Raw genomic sequence first — 21,054 nt, 5'->3', positions numbered from 1 at the left:
AGAATGGACACCTGGTACCTCCATCACGAAAATGCTCCAGCTCACCGCGCCAAAGCCTGCACCGAATATTTGACCACGACAGGACTGAAACTTCTCGAGCACCCTCCCTACAGGCCAGACCTTGCTCCCTGCGACTTTGCACTGTTCCCGCATGTGAAAATGAAGCTAAAAGGGAGGTGGTTTTCCAGTGATGAGGACCTTCTACGGGCTTGGGACAACGAGTGTGCTTTACTCCCTAGTGAAACTTGGCAGAACTGGTTTAAAGATTGGTTTCGGAGGATGGAGAGGTGTATTGAATGTAGAGGAAATTACTTTGAAAAAATTAAATAAACAAAGCTGTATTGCAAAACTTTCCTAGTACCCTTTGTACTACAGGTAACTAATGAGAACAGAACGGTAAACTTAGTTGAGACATTTTATGAACAGCGAAATCCAGCAAGAATAGAATAACCATTAAGAGCGGTTCCAAAACAGAAAAATTACTTGCACAACTAGAAGGCTTCGCTCCCTTTACGTTTTTCAGTTAACTTTGTGACTGTATTTTGATTCTTAGTCAGCAGAGGTTCCCAAAATTTCTCGGTTCACGGCGCCCTTAGTGTCTCAGTAATTTTTTCACGGCGCCCCTATGGCAAAAGAAATACCTAATAGTTCCGTTTATTAAGTACTGTAGTTTCAATCAACTTGATAAGTAATGTTGAAACTGTGAACTACCTCGAGCTAGTAGTTCGCGCGGTGTGCGACAGATGTCGAATATCGCTGTTTCCCTCGAAAATTTAAAATATCACGCAGCGCCCCTGTGAGTTCGCTGAGGCCGCCCAGGATGCCGCGGCCCACAGTTTGGGAACCGTTGTGTTGGTGAATGAACAGCTTACAGATTTGTATTCAGTAGGGATCTGTCAAAGTAAAAATATATATTGACATATTTCTTATCCTGTGAAGGCATTAATGAAAACAGCTTTGTGCACAGTATCGCCAATCTTATTGGGCCCTGCGCGATCTCTACCAGCCGGAATATTAATTTTGATGCCAGCCATGGTTCTACATCCAGACAGGACCATATACAAATAGAAGAAACATGCGTTTCTTTTGCGTTTGTCGCCTTAAGTCGGTCTGTGGAGGTAAATATGTTGTGCATGTTTTTCCTGTAGTCTATAACTTCAAAAAATTCGCTGTTGAAGGCCGTGACACATGACCGTAACGTACCTACTTTAATAACTTTATTTCAGTGTTCTACTGATGTATATAGTGTTGTCGTATTCGGTTTCTTTTTTCAAAGAGATGGTACTGCCGTTTAATAAATTATATTATCCTAGAATGTATGCAGTGTAGTGATATATATCTTTTATACTTCTTACATCATGTTACCTGCGTGTCGAACATTGTCTTTAAAGAACTGTTTCATTTATAGTCATTAAAGTTGTTTACCGAAACGGATTAATTCGGGAAAACCCTTCAAAGGCAAGGACAGATACCTTGTAAATTTAGTATATGGTAATTACAGTGATTAAGTCAATCAAAAAATAAAATAAAATAAAATGCTATTGAAAAACCTTTTCTTCATTTCGTCCGTGCTAACCGACGATGGCGCAATAAAACATAAGCTACCACAGTACCTCATGGTACCCTAACAATGTTTAGCATGAAAACTGATATCTGATCTGATTTCTATTGTAATTTGTTTTTTCTTTGCAAATTACGAACGGTCATTAAATAAGTTACAGGGTAAGAATTAAAAAAAAAAAAAAATGAGCAGGAACCGATCTGAAAATAACACTTGTTTTCCAATTTAATCACCGAAAGCCTTCATAAACTTGTCTCGTCTCTTTATCAAATTGCGGACTCTCATTCAGTAAAAAGACGAAGGTTGCTGCTTTAACAAGCGACGTAGTTAATTTTCAACCTCCTCATCGTTAAAAAAACTTTTGTCGCCAAGCTGTTGTACAAGGAGTAATATCAGGTTGTAGGCAGATTGATCACGAATTTACCATCTAAAATTAGTCGTTTTAGCTGAATGCACTGTACACGCCTTTGGCTGTCATGCAATAGCAATATTCTACATCTTAAGTTTCTGTGAAATGAGTCCCTTATTAAGACTTTTCAGAAGTGTGCATTACAGCTGTGAGTTGCAGGCTCCGAAAAAACGATAAGTGTTTGCCTTTTTATTTACATAATTTTTATTTTATATTCTACTTAATACGTAGTCTTATAGTTATAGTTACGCTGGTTATTTTTATTTTAATTTAGATAAACAGTTTCTGTAGATATACGTAATACTTAATATACGTAAAACTGTTATTTCGTTCGAATCTTGCAGCCATTGTTTTTGTATATAGTTTTAGAGAATTCAAATTTTTAATTGAGATAGTTGGGTAGCTCTAACTTATAATTTATAGAGTAATACGCTTCACTGTTTCTATTAGATAGCGTAGTATTGACATTTAATTAATTTAATTTATTGATTTTATTAATTTAAAGTATCATGCTCCAAACTAGAGCAGCAAAGCAACGGGCACAAAGTGGCATGAGTGCTGTGACTCGGGGGAGAACTGAGGAGGGCGATTCTCTAACGCATCAGAGCCTAAAAAAATGTGCGACTTGTGAAATGTTTACCGACTATCTGGAACGGAACATGATATTGCCATGGGGGATGTCTTTGTGTGTGCGCGATGTAAGGAGTGTAAGGAAATCAGGCGACAACTCAGCGTTGTTATGGGCTTATATGAGAGTTTGGGTGGATGCCCTCGAAAGATAAAAATTGAGGGGCCCATCAAGCTCTCAGCTGCCCACATCAACGTCAGAGCTTGCAGTTGGTCATCACGCAACAGCGGCAACCCCCAAAGCAGAATGCGATGGTCCCACAGGAACTAGTAGTTGTTGGTGACTCTATTGTCAGGGAAACGGGAAACATGCTTTGTAAAAAGGATAGGTGGAACAGGACCAGGGTATGTCTGCCAGGGGCAAAGGTTGATGACGTAGAGCGGATATCATCTTTTAAGGGCACAAAAGGTGATATAGTTGTATACGTTGGCACTAATGATATTAAGAGTAGGAGACCGGCAGAATTACTTGACAAGTACAGGTCACTGTTGAACAAAAGCCGAGAATTAGGGTTGAATTTGAAAGTGTCTGCAATTCTGCCCAGACACGATAGGAGGGAGTATATGATGAGAGCCTTGTCGATCAATTCGGCCCTGAAAAGAATGTGCAAGGCTCAAGGGGTAGAACTTTTTTCAGCCTGGTCTGTACTTGTTAACAGGAGAGACTGCTTCTATAGGGATGGGATACACTTAAATAGAAAGGGTGCAAGAATATTTGCTGATGCTATCGAGGCAGTGTTAAGTGGGTCGGAAAACTGATAGCTTTTGGGGGATACAAGGACTAATAGTTTAACAGTAGCCGTAGGCAGAGGTGAAGGTGAATCTTGCACAGCTTCTATTAGAATAAGTACCGACCTGGAGCGTGGGGTGTTGGGGGTTTCAGGGACGGATGGCAGTCATCCTGAAATAGGTGGGTATATGGGATGTGTTAGGGTAACTAGGCATAGGAGTAGGAGCATGTATGCTTGAATGTATACCAATGCTAGAAGTATAGTTAATAAATTTGATGAATTTGAAGTGTTGGTCAAGACATCAAAGGCGGATATTGTTGGGATAGCAGAGACGTGGTGTCACACAGATATAAGGAATGCTGAACTGGAATTTGGGGAGTACAATGTGTACAGAAAGGATAGACAGGATAGAAAGGGAGGAGGTGTTATGCTGTTAATTAAGAAACACATAAAATCAAAAGAAGTGCATCCAGTTGATATAGATGAGCAGTGCACTGTTGAGTCAGTTTGGTGTGACATAAGCACTGCGAAAGCAAAAATAAGAGTAGGAGTGTGTTATAGGCCTAATGACTCGAATGAGTACAATGAACAATTGTACAGGGAAATAGAGTGGGCTAGTAAATCGGAATGTCTTATAATGGGGGATTTTAACTTCCCAGATATTCACTGTAACTTGTGGGTTGGTCATACACACACTAGTCAGACTTTTGTGGATTTATTGGATGATTGTTGTCTGCAGCAGCATGTTCTAGAGGCAACCAGAGAAAGTAATACTCTTGATCTGGTTATCAGCAGTAATTATTCGTGTATTAAGAATTTGCAGATAAAGGAACCACTAGGTGGCAGTGATCACAGTGTACTGATGTGGGATTTACTTAAAGATTTATTTACCATCAGGTGTAAAGGAAAGGGTTTTTGCTTCCGTAAGGGGGATTACAGTGGTCTCCGACAGTTTTTAAATTCTGTACAGTGGGATCAACTGACGATGTTATCAACAGTAAATTCTAAGTGGGAAGCATTCAAGGAATTAATCGTGGATGCTACTAAAAGTTTCATACCTATTAAGAAACATTGTTCAAGGTTTAGGCCTAAATGGTTATCAAATGAACTAATGAGACTCGTAAGAGAGAAGAAAAATGCATGGGATGCATATAAATCATCAAGCGACTCAGAAGCCTATGGCAGATATAAGCTAGTCTGTAATCAGGTCACAAAGGAGGTTAAGCAGGCGAAGGCACATTACGAGAAATCCTTGGCAAAAGATGCTAAGAAAAACAGCAAGGATTTCTTTACTTATATAAACTCTAAAAGGAATGGGATGAATCTGATTGGTCCACTTGACATCGATGGTTCGACTGTTGATGATCTTGCTCAGATAGCAAACAAACTGAATGAGTATTTTGCATCTACATTCACACATGAGGAATTATTAAGGTTTGAAAATGGCAGAAGGTTATCAAATTGTAGCAGGATACTTAATGATTTTGTAATAACTGAGAGCAAAGTGGACGAGAAATTGTTGAAGTTAAACATAAGAAAAGCACTTGGGGTGGATGGGATCTATCCAGTTATATTAAAGGAGGCGGCAAAGCAACTAAGCACACCCTTAGCCATAATTATGAGAGCATCCGTGGACTCAGGGGAGGTTCCCACGGACTGGAGATGTGCAAATGTATCCCCAATTCACAAAGGGGGATCGAAGGGTGACACGAGTAATTACAGACCAGTTAGTTTAACTTCTGTTCCGGGTAAAATAATGGAGTCACTGGTTAAAGATGCATTGCAGGATCATCTAGACAAGACTGCAGCAATAATTCAGACACAGCATGGGTTTGTTAAGGGAAAGTCTTGTCTGACAAATTTGATAGGATATTATGATGTGGTTACAAAGGAACTGGATGCAAAAAATAACTTTGATATCATATATTTGGAGTTCAGGAAAGCTTTTGACACTGTTGCGCAGTGAAGACTATTGTACAAATTGGAGCAGAATGATATTAAAGGTAAATTGCTACAATGGATAAAAGGATGATTGAGTGGGAGAGGACAGAGATTGGTAATCAATGGATGCTGCTCTTCATGGACTAATGTTATTAGTGGAGTCCCACAGGGTTCGGTGTTAGGTCCACTGTTGCTTTGTATATTTATCAATGATATTGATGAAGGTATATCAGGCTTAATGTCGAAGTTTGCAGATGATACAAAGGTTGGCAGGGTTGTTAATGACAGTAATGGCAGTGTGCTACTGCAACAGGATGTAGATAATTTGGGCAGATGGGCTAAGAAGTGGCAACTGAAGTTTAACCTTGACAAATGCAAAGTACTGCATATGGGTAGAAGTAACCCCAGAGAAACGTACCAACTGTGTGGTACTACGCTTAAGGTGGTAGAAAATGAAAAAGACCTGGAAGTAATTGTGCAGTCAGATATGAAGAGCAATGCAGACAGGCTTCTAGGGCAGGTCATGGGGTTTTGTCAATGATATATAGGAATTTTGCTAGCAGGGAGAAGGAGGTGATTGTACCTCTGTATAAGGCAATGGTCAGGCCACGCCTTGAGTACTGCGTACAGGTCTGGAGGCCTCATTTTAGGAAGGATGTAGATTTACTTGAGCGTGTACAGAGACGGGCAACAAGATTGGTGTGGGGAATGAAGGGATCATCTTACCAAGAGAGGCTTAAGTTCTGCAAATTGCAGTGGCTGGAGACTAGGCACCTGCGCGGTGATCTTATTGAGGTGTATAAGGCCTTGAATGGGTTGAGCACGCTGAATTCTGATGGGATCCTTCCACTTGTTCAGATTACGAACCTAAGGGGGCATAAATTAAAATTAAGAAATTTGCCTTTAGCCAGCGGGTGGTTAATTGGTGGAACAAACTTCCATCTGTTGTTGTGGAAGTTGACAGGTTAAATAAATTTAAGGAGGAACTGGACAGGCATTTGGAGGGAATGGTGTGATTTTTTTTTTTTTTGGCTGATGCTGCATAAGCTCATACACTTGCTTTCTTGCATCACATGCCACTACTACTACTACGATGGATCATTCACGATGTCTGCAGTCACGCTAATAGTGGTCCGCCAAATTTTAATTCGAACTACAGTACATATATTAATGTAGAAAAAATTACGTATATTAATATAGCTTGAAGTTCGGATTGATTTTAATCCAAACTTCATTCTGGCTGAATGAAGAAAACACGTAGTTTGAAAAAAAAAATCCCCTTCTGTTAAAACCCCCATTTCTCCATTAAAAAATCCATATTTTACTAATATAAACTGCTCAAACCATACATTTTAGCATCAATGCAATTTTTTTATATATTTTTAACAAGGTAAAGAAATTTACATTGGTGAAATAATCTTCTCGCTCATTGAAATTAAATACATTTGTTGCCCTTCCATACTTTGTTCCTCAAAATATATACATGAGTTTTATTTTTAGAAATTTAAATTTCGCATAAAATTAAATTCATATTTACACCATTATGGTATATGATTTTTCTTTGTTGAAGAAAATAAGGTAAAATCGTGAAGGTAAAATATAGGATAGCTTTAATAATGTACAGTATATTTCTTTTATGAAACTTCAAATGTTCAACAAAATGTGTCTAATGTTTTTTTTTTTTTTTTTTTCAACATTACTGTATTTACATGTAATACGAAAGCTGTAAGATTCATGATATTACCTATAGTAAAACTGAAGATACAGCTCAACGTTATATAGCAGATCAAGAACGTTATATTATATTAGATTTCAGTCAGTACGTAATGTAACCATTAACAGTTTTCTATTTTTATCCAGAGAATTTTAATGTGAAAATGCATCATGGAATGGCACTTGTATTTATGTGATTCCATTATGTTTTACCGTTCACTAGAAACCAAAATTAAACTTATGCTTAACTTCTTTACTTGTATTATTGCATTTCCCAAATTGAAATACACTTTTTTAAGTTTTGTAATCCAATTTTGCAATATTAACCCTTTATCTTGATCTTGCAGGTTTGTAAATTCTTTTATATACTACGGCCTTTCCTTGAATAGCGGCGACCTTGGTGGTAATCTATACATAAATTTCTTTATTGCCGGAGTGATCGAGTTTCCAGCTGGTCTCGTTTGTCTTATAGTTCTCAAGTATATAGGACGCAGAATTCCTCTGATGTGTATGATGGTAGCAGGTGGCGTCGCGTGCATCTCAACAATTCCCGTTTCAGATGGTAAGGTTTCTCTGCTGTATTTGCTAATAAGATACTATATATATATATATATACTAAAGTTTATACATTATATATATATATATATATATATATATATATAACACAGAATCGTAGCACCACAGAATCATTAAAGAATTACTAAATATCACTACTAAGAAATGTTAGTGGTGATTTTAGTAAACCTGGAGTAATTGTACTCAGTCTTGGTTTTCATGACCGGCCTCCGTAGCCGAGTGGGCAGGAGCGGGAGTGCAGTAGCACACGCTCTTTGAGTAAATCGGGGTTCAAGCCCCTGACTGCTGAATACGGTCGATCTGCCAACCCGCACTGTACCAGCGTGGCAGATTATGGTCCATTTTCCCTCAGCATGATTGTTGAGGAGGCTTCCATCCTGCAGTGGGTTGATAATGGCTGCACTTTACTTGGTTTTCATGAGACGGGAGTGCTACAGGGTGGCTTTCTCTTCCGCCGTTCTCCTTGCGGCAGCTTTTAGGACCATCTTTAGCTGCTAATCCAAAATCACAATTACAACGTGTCGCTGATCTAAAAGTACTTTGTGATATTCAATCACCCAAAGGCCACTCAATCTGTTAATCAACAAGTCGCGGTTATACTTAGTCTTGAAGAATACTCAAAAAGGATAGGACTCCAGTTCGATTACAAATGAGTCATGCACAAATGACCTTCGCTAAAATGTTTAAAAATGATATCTAAATTTTGGTGAAGAACAAAATAGTTCAAATGGTAACCTCCCACCTTACTTAGGTCTCATATGTGACGAGTGACTCGCATTTAGTTGCCATTTTCAAAAAATCATGAAGAAAGCATGCTATTCTATAATAAAATAAATATTACTTTTACCGACGAAACAGTCAAAATGACTAAAGTTTAAAAAAAAATAAATTAACTACACGGACGCTGATAAATAAAATAAAATATAAAATAAATACCCTGTATACAAATTAAAACTGAAATTGTGTACAGCCAATAACTAATAAAAGAATAAAAGCGATATCACTGAAGCAGTATTGTTAATCTAGATTCAGTTATAGGAAATGGCGCTCACTGGGTATGTTATTACAATACAAACCCAAAATATGTAAAACGTTTTGATTCATTTCGGTTTTCTCCACCAGAAGTTAAAACTATTTAAAAACTTCAAATAAATAAATAGTATATAACTCTGAAGTCAGATTCAAAAATCAGATTCAGTTTTATGCGGTTATTATTGTATGAAATACACTAAACTTAGAAATAAAAATAAATCACCTTATGATGTGTTGCATTCATTTGCTCAAACACTTAGTGATTTTAATGAGAAATTAGGTGATATAGTTAGTTAGTTGCAAGATAAGAGAGATTAGCTAGAAGAGGAGATAAAGGAATTAATAGAGTTGAAGAAAGCTGTAAGATACATGATATTGCCTATAGTAAAACTGACGATACAGCTGAACGTTATATAGCAGATCAAGAAATATTAAATGATTTAGATGCTATACAAAACCAAACTTTTAAGAATGGGTAGGTAGATGGATGATTAAGCCTATAATTAAAACAAAATAACGATTCGTGTTAATAATTGATAAAATTTCTTCTATTATAAATACAATGAATATTTGCTGCTTTAAGCGTAAAACTAAAACAAAAACTAATAATGTTATACAAACAAAAACAAAGGCTGTACCAGGACTGACGTCAAAATGGTCAAACAACGACCGGACGGCAAAACTGCAAAGGTCAGCGAAAGGTTGATGTTAGAGGTGAGCGCCGGGTCCGACGACTCGTACAGGCGAAGAGCCGCAGCACTGTTGAAGACATGGGCCAACTTGGAACAATGTCTGGCATAACCATGCGTCTCACGCTCGCACGTATGGGCTATACCAGCAGACGACCCCGACGGCATCTCTCCTAACCAAGGTTCATCGGCGTAAAAGACTCGCCTGGTGCAAAGAGCATGCAAGTTGGACTTTAGAAGACTGGAAGAAGGTGTGCTGGTCGGATGAGTCACGTTATTTACTCCACACCGTGGATGGTTGTGTACGGATTTGGTGCCAACAACATGAGGTTCTTGATTCATCATGCATGGTATCAAAAGTGCTAACCGGTGGAGGCGGCTTGCACTTTTGATACCATGCATGATGAATGGTGTGGGGCATGTTTCGCTGGCAGGAACTTGGACCCTTGGTGCATGTGGAACAACGTATCACTGATCTCCGCTATCGTCAACTCCTTGCTGACTGTGTACACCCCACTATGTTACACTTTTTCCCGAATGACGATGGTGTCTTCCAAGATGACAATGCGCCGAGCCATCGGGCACTTGTTGTGCAAGAATGGTTTGAGGAACACAGTTCTGACTTCCAGCTTACAGATTGGTCTTCGAACTCCACCGATATCAATCCCATAGAGCACTTGTGGGACACTATGGAAAGGCATATCAGGATACACCAATCACCTCCGTATTTGCATTGCTGGGCGCATTACGCACAGCTTGGTTGGCCATACCTCCCGAAAGCTTCCGACGTCTTGTTGAATCAATGCCACGTCGGATAGCTGCTGTACTGAGGGCAAAAGGAAGACCTACGAAGTATTACGTAGGTGGTCATGATTCAGTGATCACTCAGTGTATATCTGAAATACACATTCCAAAATAAATAAGTTTATCTAAAGTTACTAATAGTTTTTTCATATGAACTGCGCATAATTTTTCTGAAATCATGTCTCGTTTCATAAAGTTAGGTTTAGCTATTAATTTTTCAACTTTATTTCCATCACAACGTAATATAACATCAATTCGTTTTCTTATATTTTCCATAAACCGTATTATTCATTATCTTATAGAAATCTTTCTCAAATGCGTTATTAGCTTTAGTTCTTTTATCTGTATTAAAATCTATATATAATTTTAACCAGTTAGATTTCTTGAATTCTAATACTCTATGTATTTCTGTTATTTTTAGCCCTAATTCTAAATACTTCTTTAAGTTTCTATAATGTGGCATGTACTTTTCTTTATTATATAACATAGTCATTAATTTAGATATTTTTTATTACACTTACATGTTCAGGAGCTGAAGGTAAATCCTTATATTAATCACGTAATTCTTTACGATATTGCAAATCTACTTCTAAAATATATCTAGTTTCATAATCATGAGGTATTTGAGTTACCTCTATATATGTATCTACCAATTTTAATCCTCCATAAGGTAAATATTCACTCATCGCCCATCCATATAAGTTATTTTCGTCTAAGTACATTAAGAATGGTCATAATTCATTTTTATCAAAATGTTTTTGATGTTTATTATTTGTTGTTTTTTTTTTTTCATATCTAGTACAACATTGATTAATTACACCTCTAATACCTTTTACAATCATTAAGTACATATCGATATAAGTTAGCAACTGTAATTCAGTATTTGTTATTTTTAACATTGCATTCCAGGATAAACTAGGAGCTGTGTAATACCAAGCAAATGCGTTATTACTTAGATCTAATTTATAGGCATCTAGACAAACCATCTCTAAATTTTTAAACCAGTTTTTAAATACAAATCAGAATATTCATCCATGTTTTTATATTAAGTTGTTTTCAAACTTTTTGTGCGTATATAGAATGACATTATAAGGGTCCTTCGTTAGAAGGACCCTTATAATGTCACTCGGTTGTCTGTCTGTCTGTCCCAGCATTGTATCTCTGGAACCACTCAACCTATTGTCTTGAAATTTTGCATGGGTTTGTACATCATGGGTAAGTCATCATGATTTCTAACTCTCTGTAATAACTTTCCTTATTATTCGTTTTTGAATTCACTTCGAATTTCACATCCACAATTATGACATATTATACACCGTTGGAAAGAGCCCAACGAGTAGGTTTGAAGTATAATTTTTAAATATTTTTAAAATTAAAAATGGCGGCGCCAGACAGGAAAATGTGACTAATTTTCGTATCCCTTCCCCCTCTATTTCCGTCGCTAATGGAGCTAAAAATTTAAAAATCACAATAGCTATGCGTTATTCGATGCTTATCAAGAGAAAACTATTCCGATTGAAATCTATCATTTACTTTTTGTGTTAAAATTAAAAACCAATTTTTTATTGCACTTCGATAGCACGCTTCTTTGTACTAAGTAACTCTCCTTTTGGTGACAAAAAGATTGATAAATAGTTAGTTAATAATCCTATAAAGGTCATTTATAAATTTTGCGACGAGGAGTATTTTTTAATTTTCAAAGCTGGAGTTGTCCCGGCAAGGAGGAACTCAGAGAGCCAGTGTTGAGGCGACGGTGATGGGGAGGCGCCTGCGCGAAGTCTTGCACGGCCCTCACCTGCGAGTCGCTTCTTGCCCAAGACTTTAATCGCTTCTCCAGGAAGAAATCGGAGTCGCTTCTCCACCCTTGTCATTCACAACAACTGGAAAGACTCAAATAGACAACGTTTTCGTTAGTTCCTCAGTTTTAGGCCAAGCTGGGGTACTAGAAACTTTTTTTCAGTTACCATAAAGCTCTCTATTTGAGATACTACACTAACGACCATTCGTGACTACGGACCCTTCATCCTGAGTGAGAGGACCGATTTATTCTTTTTCGGGTAATTTACTTTCTTCACATTTTTCTGATGAATTTCATATAATCACAGAGTATACAACTTTTCTTATCGCTAAATTTAGCTTATTTTTTAAAAATTATTTCTTTATGGTTTTGAACTGATCTCTTTTAGCATTACTAGAAAGCTTATCTATATTAGTTCCCATAAATCTGAATGAATCTATACTCAATGTTTTGATAATTGTTGCTTCGAATTTTCTTCATCATCTACAAAATATTCATCTTCTTCGAATTTAATTTCTTTATCAAAACTGATATAGTTTTCTCCATATTTTGCAGTGGTGTTATATCACCACTATTAAATCCTAATTCCTTAATATGTACATATGATTGTAATTAACTATTTAATTATGTATAATTACTGGAATGAAATCTGAATTTTTATACTTCAAATTACAACTATGAGCTGCACCTCTAAATTTTCCAGTTAAGTCATCATGATTTCTAACTTTCTGTAATAACTTTCTTTGTTATTTGTTTTTGAATTCACTTCGAATTTCACATCCACAATTATGACATATTGTTACATTATCATAGTTCAATTGTTCTTCATCTGAAAGGGGTAGCATATCTACTTTTATATTGTAGAATCTAAATATTATTTTTACATCTTCAACCAACCATTCTATAAATACTCTTGTTGCCTCTGTATAATCTAGGTTAGTTATATTCACATTTGTTATCATTAACGTATTTAATATAACAAAAACTCTTAGGTTTATGTATGTTTTTGATAATTTATTGTATGAGCTGCATACAATACATACATACATACTGCTAGATCAAATCTTTAGGATTTGGTCTAGCAGTATGTTCTTTAATGGTATCATCAGTTTCAAGATGTTTCGTCATATAGAACAGATTCACAAGCTTATGTAATTACTTTCAGTTATCAGTAAAGTAAAGGGCAAATTGAACTTTTTTTTTTGGTAATGATAAACATTAATAAGAATATTGTTTTGCTTTTCGAACTTAAGAATATCATATAGTGAAACAGGAAAAGGAATAATTTTAAAATTTAATTCCTTTTCTTATTTTTTATACAGTAGACAATCGAAATAACGGCACCTTCGGGGTTCAGGGTGCCGTTATTTCGATTTTTCCGTTATCTAGAAAGTTTTATTTTTCATGTATTTAATGCAGAAATAATGAGGCCAAATAAAAAATAGAGAGATTAAAAATGCAGTTTTATTAATTGCACATAAAAAAAAAAACATAAATATGTTGCCGATCCAGTGTTATATTCTGCCATTAATACACTGCTTACGCTCCGTTCTTTTTCTTTATTATATCAAGTTTAGTTTGTGCGGTATCACAGTGGTATCATCACCGTTCTCCCCACACTGGGTGGAAAAGGCCTGGGTTCGAACCCGTCGACGACGCGAGGAACTTTTATAGGTTTTTCGCACCGTGGCTGAGTTAGTGGGTCTCAGGCATAGATGGCAAGGTTTTTTTTCCCCAGAAACCTTGGTGGTTTTTTCGTCCAGCAAAACAGGCAAATCAAGAGAGAACACACTCAATTTTCAGACACAATACACATGGGTATATGAATTAACATTCCGGATGACCCTAGTGATTAATGACCCTAATGTAATTAGGGTCATTAATCACTAAGTTTTAATGTTCTTCGTTTTTTCTTCTCTGTATGAGGTTTATGAACTTTAGGAGCCATAATGAGGGGTTTTTAATTTAAAATAAATGTAACACAGCGGTATAATCCGTGATATCAGTACAGAATTCACTTTGTGGAAATGGCGAACGTAAACAAATACAGTAATCACGTGACTTGCCGTTTTCTTTTTTTTTTTTTTTGGCACTGCAAGACATCTGCGCTGTATGTATCCGATCCGATCTCAGTGTGCTGTTATTTCGAATGTGCCATTATTTCGACAGTCTACTGTATTTTGAAATTCTTTTAGGATATTTTTCTACTGGGTGTAAAGCAGCTAATACACTCCATTTGAAACACTGAATATCTTGATTTTTCGCATTAACAATAGTTTTTTTTACTTTGAAGGGTTTGTGGTAAATCAATGTAAGATCTTCATCCCAAAGGATTATATATATAAATATTGAACACTGCATACAACTCAACCAGAATCATGAAACGTTACTTGCGTCATTTTTTTTTGCATTTCATTCAAAAGTAAATTTTAATCTTTCTATACATTAAAATAATTTTCCTTCAAGTGATATTTATTCAGCCAGTGGGAGAAGAGGGATGCGGGTTACATGGTAAACGTAACAAATACTAAAATACGTAACAGAAGCTTGTTTTACTGTGGTAAAAATAGCTTCTCTTTTATAGTAGTCATGCTAAATAAACTTTCTGCACGCGCTTTGTTTATCTAACATGACCACGTGGTACCATTCTTGTTTCCATATGTAACATATTTATGTATTCATAGCTGAGGAAGAGACACACAGTGTCGAAAGCTTTTTTAAGTATTTTATTTTATTTTATCAAAAGAAGCGAGCGCAGCGAGCAGGTGCTTCGTCCCCCCATAGTCATTAAGTTAGTTCCTTGTAGAATTCTACGATTTTTGCTTTGAAATGAATATGCATAACGTTGATCTTGTTTACAAATTTCAACTTTTAAGTTTATATTAACTTTAAACTAATTTGCTGTGAAATTGCTTTTATTTATTTAATAATAATCACTTTTATATTTTCTAAGAATATCATAGGATTTGATTCACATTTTGAATTTCTGATAAGTTTTTGATCTATCATAAGCTGATTCTATTTCTTGAATTTCATTAAAATTATTAACTGCGTAAAACTTTCATTGTGTTCATCATGTTTATCAGGCTTATAATATGTTTCACATGATATGAAAAGTGTTTGTTCTAGCAAATATTTATCTTTCTCTCTTATCACTTTCCTTTCTTTTTTTTTTCAATTTCATTCATTATAAATTCAATTAAAGCTTTTCTATTTCTTATTCTTACATAACTATGAAATTAATTTTTCCTGCAATAATTTTGCAGTTCCCTAATTCTCCAAGAATGTATTGAACTCTATTATTTCTGTGTAACTGTTTCTCACATTATAAAATTCATAAAATTTTCTCTATTTAAATTTGTATAACCTATATATTTGTAATATTTACAAATATCTCTTAAGTCTGTAACAGTTATTTGACGCACTACACGGTTTATTACCCATTTATTAGAATTTTTTTCCATAAAAATAAGTTAAAACTTATTTACACGTGGCTTCTCAAACTTTTTTAGGGTAAAAACACGATTAAAAATTTTCATTGATTACTTGTGATTTTCTAAAATTTTTATTAATTACTCAGATTTTTTTATGAATTTTGATTGCTTGTTGATATGATTTTCTATGATTATATACGCTTAATTTGCGAACTTTCATCCCACAGTCACAATCTACATCATAAATATACCTGTTAATGACATTATTTTTTGCACATTCTTAAATACATTTTGAAACATTCTTAAATTCATAAATATCATAACTTGAATATTTTGGAAATTCTGAAATAAGCTTTTCTTTTTCACATCACATTTTTTGCATATTTTTCCCGTAATAGAACTTCCCAGAATAAGAAATAGAACTTCTTATTTGTGTAAGATTTTATAACTATTCAGATAAGTTTGTACTTTTCTTCCACATTCACATTTTTCCATGTTCATCTAACTTCTTACAACTATAATATTCCTTTTGATATTTTTGATTACAGTCTTTACAAGAAGGATGAGAAATGTTAAATTCAGTTTTATTTTTTCCTTGATTATACAGTAATTACATTTCTTACAGAATATTGTTTCCAATTTTGAAAAAAAAAAAAAAAAAACAGGTTTTTTTAAACTGGAATTTTCTTTGAAACCAGTTAAAATTTCCAGTTAAATAAGGTGTAAAAGGTAAACAGATTCATAAGAATTCTGTAGTTGCCCTCAGCAGATACACTGAAATTTTTCCAACTCAATGAATATCAAATCGAAAAACATTTATTGCTGTGAGAGGACTTGATAAACAGGTACGCCAAAACCATTGTGAGTAAATTCTTGCAGGGAGAAAGCGATTTCGGTGAACTGCAAATGGTGAAGAGAAAATACCCCGTGCTGTACGAGTATCTCCTACCAGAAGGTTGCCAGATCAAGGACAATGTTTCATCGGAAAACCTATGAACACACACACACACGAGTGCACAGCTTATGTTACTGAAGTTCATCTTTGCAAGTGAGATCAAATTTAACTACATTATTATTATTATTTTCTCCAGTATTTACTTTTTTATATGATACCAGTTTGTCAAATTACGTTCTGCGAAATCTAATATTATACAAGCCATTTACAAATATGCTAATTAGTTTATTTATAATTGGTCTACATAATATTAGATTTTCTATTAAAATTACAAATTATTATTAATTATAATAATTACGAATACACTAATTAGTGTATTTGTAATTGGCATGTATAATGTTAAGGATGCTTGTCTTATAGTTCATAATGCCTGTTATAGCTGGTTCATTTACTATTTTAATATAAAATATTTTCTCTGATTGTTACATTACTTATAACAAATTTTGTTTTTAATTTAACAGATCTTTTGTGGGTCAAGATCGCTCTCGCTATGTTAGGCAAGTTCTGTATCACAGCGTCCTTCTGTACCATATACATATATTCGGCTGAGATCTACCCTACGGTTGCACGCAACATTGGAGTTGGATCTAGTTCTACGTGTGCAAGGTTGGGATCAATCTTAGCACCTTTTATGAAAGAAGTGGTAAGAACATTTGAAAAACATGTGTGCATATACACTGTCCACTCAAAACATTATGACCATCCCACTGTTTTAGCAATCGATCGTTACTGCCCCTTCCCCCCATGGCACACATTTTCGGTGAGTACGGGTAAGTGTGAAACTGCAAGTTCATGGCATACGATCCGTATAAATTACTTCATCGACATGGACAAGAGACCTGATCTGACAGACTTCGAAAAAAGAGTGGATATCGGTTACCGGCTCATGGGCGGCAATATTATGAAAACTGTGAATCTTGTGGGCTGTTCGCAAAGTGCTGGAGTTAAGGTGTTCCAAGAGTGAATGTATAGTGGACAAAATAGCAGTCGCCAGGCCTCATCGAAAGTGGTGATAAATGTAGGCAGGATCGCTATGTGCGGCCGATAGACCGAGAAACAGTGGAACAGCTGACCATGGACTTTAATAAGGGGACGGCCAGTGGTGATCCTAAGAATCCTCCTCCATATGGGACTTCCTGTAGGCGTCCAGTCATTATTCCATGCTTACTGTTACCCATCACCAACGACGCCAAAAGTTTGCATCTGAATGCCATCAACACTGTATATTGGACCTTTGACGACTGTAAAATGTTTCTTTTTTCCGATGAATCGCGTTTGCTGCTATTGTGTGTGTGGGCAGTAGATCGAGGATACGGCGAAAAACTGCGGAGAGGAAACATTCCAATGCTCTGGAATGGCGGCAGTGTTTTGGTAGGGGAATGTTTTCTTGGAAATCTCTTGGAGCCCTAAATTGCACCTTGAATGCTAATAACCATCTGTCCATTATGGTTGATCAGGAACAACCCCTTCATGGTGACTTTCTTCCTGGATGGCCCAGATGCGTTCCAGCAAGATAATGCGCTTTGATATGCTGCCGGTATTTAAGAGTGATTCACCGCACACCCACTATTAAGTCATAACGTTTTGAATGAACTTTAATATATATATATATATATATATATATATGTTAAGATAAAAGTAAATTAAACAGATGCCAATAGCATGGCAAATCAGTTAAGCGTTATTATATATTTATGTATATATCTATAAATATGTAACTATAAATATGTATAATCTATAAACTTGTATAAATGTAATCTATAAATATGTATATAATAAGTAAATAAGTAAATAGTGAAGAGCGATTGGAGTAAACAGTAAGATAATAATAGGTATTATGGATCGGGGACAATGCTTAAGCAACCGTACCCTACAACCATAATGTATAAATAGTGGAATGTAGAAAGTTTGAAGTAGAAGTTTGTTACTATTGAATCTACGGTATACACTAGAAGTGAACTAGAAGAAATGAATAAGAAATGTAGTGATATACGATAGGATAAAGTGACAAAATAAGATAGGATAAGGCGACTAAAATAATATGGAGGTAAAATAAGATCGCATTGCAGTGTTACTCACAGTTTCAGTGTCTTCGTCAGAGGTCGTCCACCGAAATTATGAGAAAGACGGCAATGCTCTTGCTTCTGTTTCTGATATGTTCTGTATGCTACATGAATGGCATGTTCTGTATGCTACTATTTATGGACGATTTTGAATTTTGTAGTAGTAATTATAGGGCCTAATAAGTTATACCAATAATTATAATTATAAGTGGAGCATATAGAACATGGATGACCTTACAGAAGCAAGAAAGGCCCAGAAAAATTGCAGTAATGATAAAAATTGATAATTAAAAAATAAGAATAAACTGGAGGGAGCTCAAGGTGCAATCTAGGGGTATTAGGGCCCCTGTTACCTTGTAGTACTGAAAATGGCTGAGATCTGCCATTCACGTGTATATTTGTGTGTGATGCACACAAGGGTGCCTGGTGTTAGCGATCGAAAAAAAAATGGTAATGATGAAATTGTTGTGGAATGATGATGGAAATGATTAAAGGTGTATGAATATGTGTGATGATGAGCACAATTAAATACATGCCGAACATCTAGTTCGGGGTTTTCAACCCCAAACTACCCAAGGCTATCTATTTATCTCTACCTAATTAATCTTTCGGCTTTTCTCCATTTCTGCATGTTCCTTATCGTGAACCATTAGTTTTACGAACGCAATATTGGAGATGCTACCTACCTCCTTTACCAAACCTATTTTTCGCCTTAACAAAGTTTTACCCTCTGTTCACTGTTGCTTTGTAAGCCATTATAATTCTTAACTATCCTGGGCAGTTTGTTTGGCATGTATTTAATTGCGCTCATCATCACACATATCCATATATCTTTTAATCATTTCCATCATCATCCCACAACAATTTTATCATTACCATTTTTTTTTCGATCGCTAACACCAGGCACCCTAGTGTGCATCACACACAAATATACACGTGGATGGCGCATCTCAGCCATTTTCAGTACTACAAGGTAACGAACAAGTCCCTCCAGTTTATTCCTCTTTTTTCATTATCAATTTTTATCATTACGGCAATTTTTCTGGCTCTTTCTTGCATCTGTAAGGTCATCCATGTTCTGTATGCTCCATTTATAATTATAATTCTTGGCATAACTTATTAGGCCCTATTCTTACCGCAAAATTCAAAATCGTTCGTAACACGTGTTCAATGGCATAAAGAACATGTCGGAACAGAAGCAAGCGCATTTCGGTCTTTCTTATAATTTTGGTAGATGACATTGAAATTGTGAGTAACTCCGCAATGTGATCTTATTTTACCTCCATATTATTTTAGCCGTCTTATCCTATCGTATTTTGTCACTTTATCCAATTGTATATCACTACATTTCTTATTCATTTCTTCTAGTTCACTTCTCGTGTATATTGTAGGTTTAGTAGTAATAAACTTCTACTTCACACTTTCTATATACCACTATATATATATTGTACTTAATTGTATTTCTCGTTTTAATTACTTTTCTCTCTCCATTCAGATGCCAATCCCAAATTCAGAGAAATGCAATAGAAACTTTCTAAAGTAGAGCCTTGATTATTCGAACTGATTTTCTCTTTAGTTTTCAGATTATTTTGTGTTTAGATTATCTGAGCAGTCTTATTTCCCAGCCAGCCCCAGAATGCGTAGGAAAAACACCTATACCATTGAAAAAATCGATTGATGGTAGTATACATCTATTTTCCCGTAATTACTTATGGCCTTATTACTTATATTATATGATTGTCGCATGCAACAATCATATTCACGACTATTTTCAAAAAAATCTGATTTATCCTATAACGAATAATACAACGCACTGGTTATTTCGAAATTCGTACTCTCCTCAACTGTCAATTCGAATTCTAAATGATTTGAAATTTAATGTTTTTTTTTTTTTTTATTATTATTATTTCAGTTAGGAGAACTGAAGCTCCATTACAGTTTATTCGCGGTATGTAATTCACTCTCGAGTTTCTTTGGCGAATGTATAATAAATATTTTCTCCTGGTTTGCATGTGCTTCTTTTAAGTCAGTGCTCCATCTGGAGTAATTCGCACACTGCTTTGTCATTTTACAAATTGTTTACAAATCGTAAACTTAATTAACTTCTTCATTACAGCAGTAAGTCGTAGATTAAAATGAATCTCTCTCCCCCTCCCTCCCTCCCTCCCTTCTTCTCCCCCCTTCTCTTTTGCTGTGAACAAAAACATTACTGTGTTCGTTTTTCTTTTAATATATTAGGGGAAATTCACTTATATAGGCGTAGCCTTAGGAATCTATGGAGGATTATCAGTGATTAGTGGACTTCTAGTTTTATTTTTACCAGAAACAAGAAATATGGATGTTCCTGATACTCTGGAGCAGGCCGAAAAGATTGTAAGGTAAATATCACTTCTGGTTATAATTTTTTTTCTCAATTGAGTAAACTTAGAATTTTTATCTGAAATGAAATGCATATAACCATAACTAATTCCATTAACCTTTTAATTGGTAGAAAGAAATTGATTAGTACTTTGCCACTCTTTTGACCGACATTATATTATCGACCTTTATTCTGGCAATATAAATGTGGAGATTGGCACTCTTAATGGTTTCGGTCTATAATATACATTATTTAAAAATTATTTGAAAAATATTTTTTTTTTGTTTATTTTATTTTATTTTTTATTTTGTTTTTTTATTTTGCGTTTAATTAATGGACTATCCAAAGGTGGTAGCAGGTCA

At 35.3% G+C, this 21,054-nt stretch overlaps 1 protein-coding gene across 5 annotated transcripts in view; it reads left to right on the top strand.

Annotated features, from left to right (window-relative positions):
* Positions 1–21,054, top strand: part of LOC150081550 (organic cation transporter protein-like) — a 165,577-nt gene that overhangs the window by 141,731 nt on the left and 2,792 nt on the right. For all 5 annotated transcript variants that reach the window (XM_090380098.1, XM_090380096.1, XM_090380097.1 and 2 more), the window contains 3 exons: positions 7,330–7,544; positions 16,732–16,913; positions 20,572–20,711. In XM_090380098.1, coding sequence (XP_090236224.1) covers positions 7,330–7,544; positions 16,732–16,913; positions 20,572–20,711 — 537 coding nt within the window. The remainder of the gene's footprint in view (positions 1–7,329; positions 7,545–16,731; positions 16,914–20,571; positions 20,712–21,054) is intronic.

This window comes from Mastigoproctus giganteus, chromosome 8 (genome assembly GCF_048544385.1).
Source record: "Mastigoproctus giganteus isolate SK-2022 chromosome 8, ASM4854438v1, whole genome shotgun sequence".
NCBI classification, from domain to species: domain Eukaryota; kingdom Metazoa; phylum Arthropoda; class Arachnida; order Uropygi; family Thelyphonidae; genus Mastigoproctus; species Mastigoproctus giganteus.
Note: the sequence above shows the minus strand (reverse complement) of the source record. Positions and strands in the feature narration are given on the sequence as shown.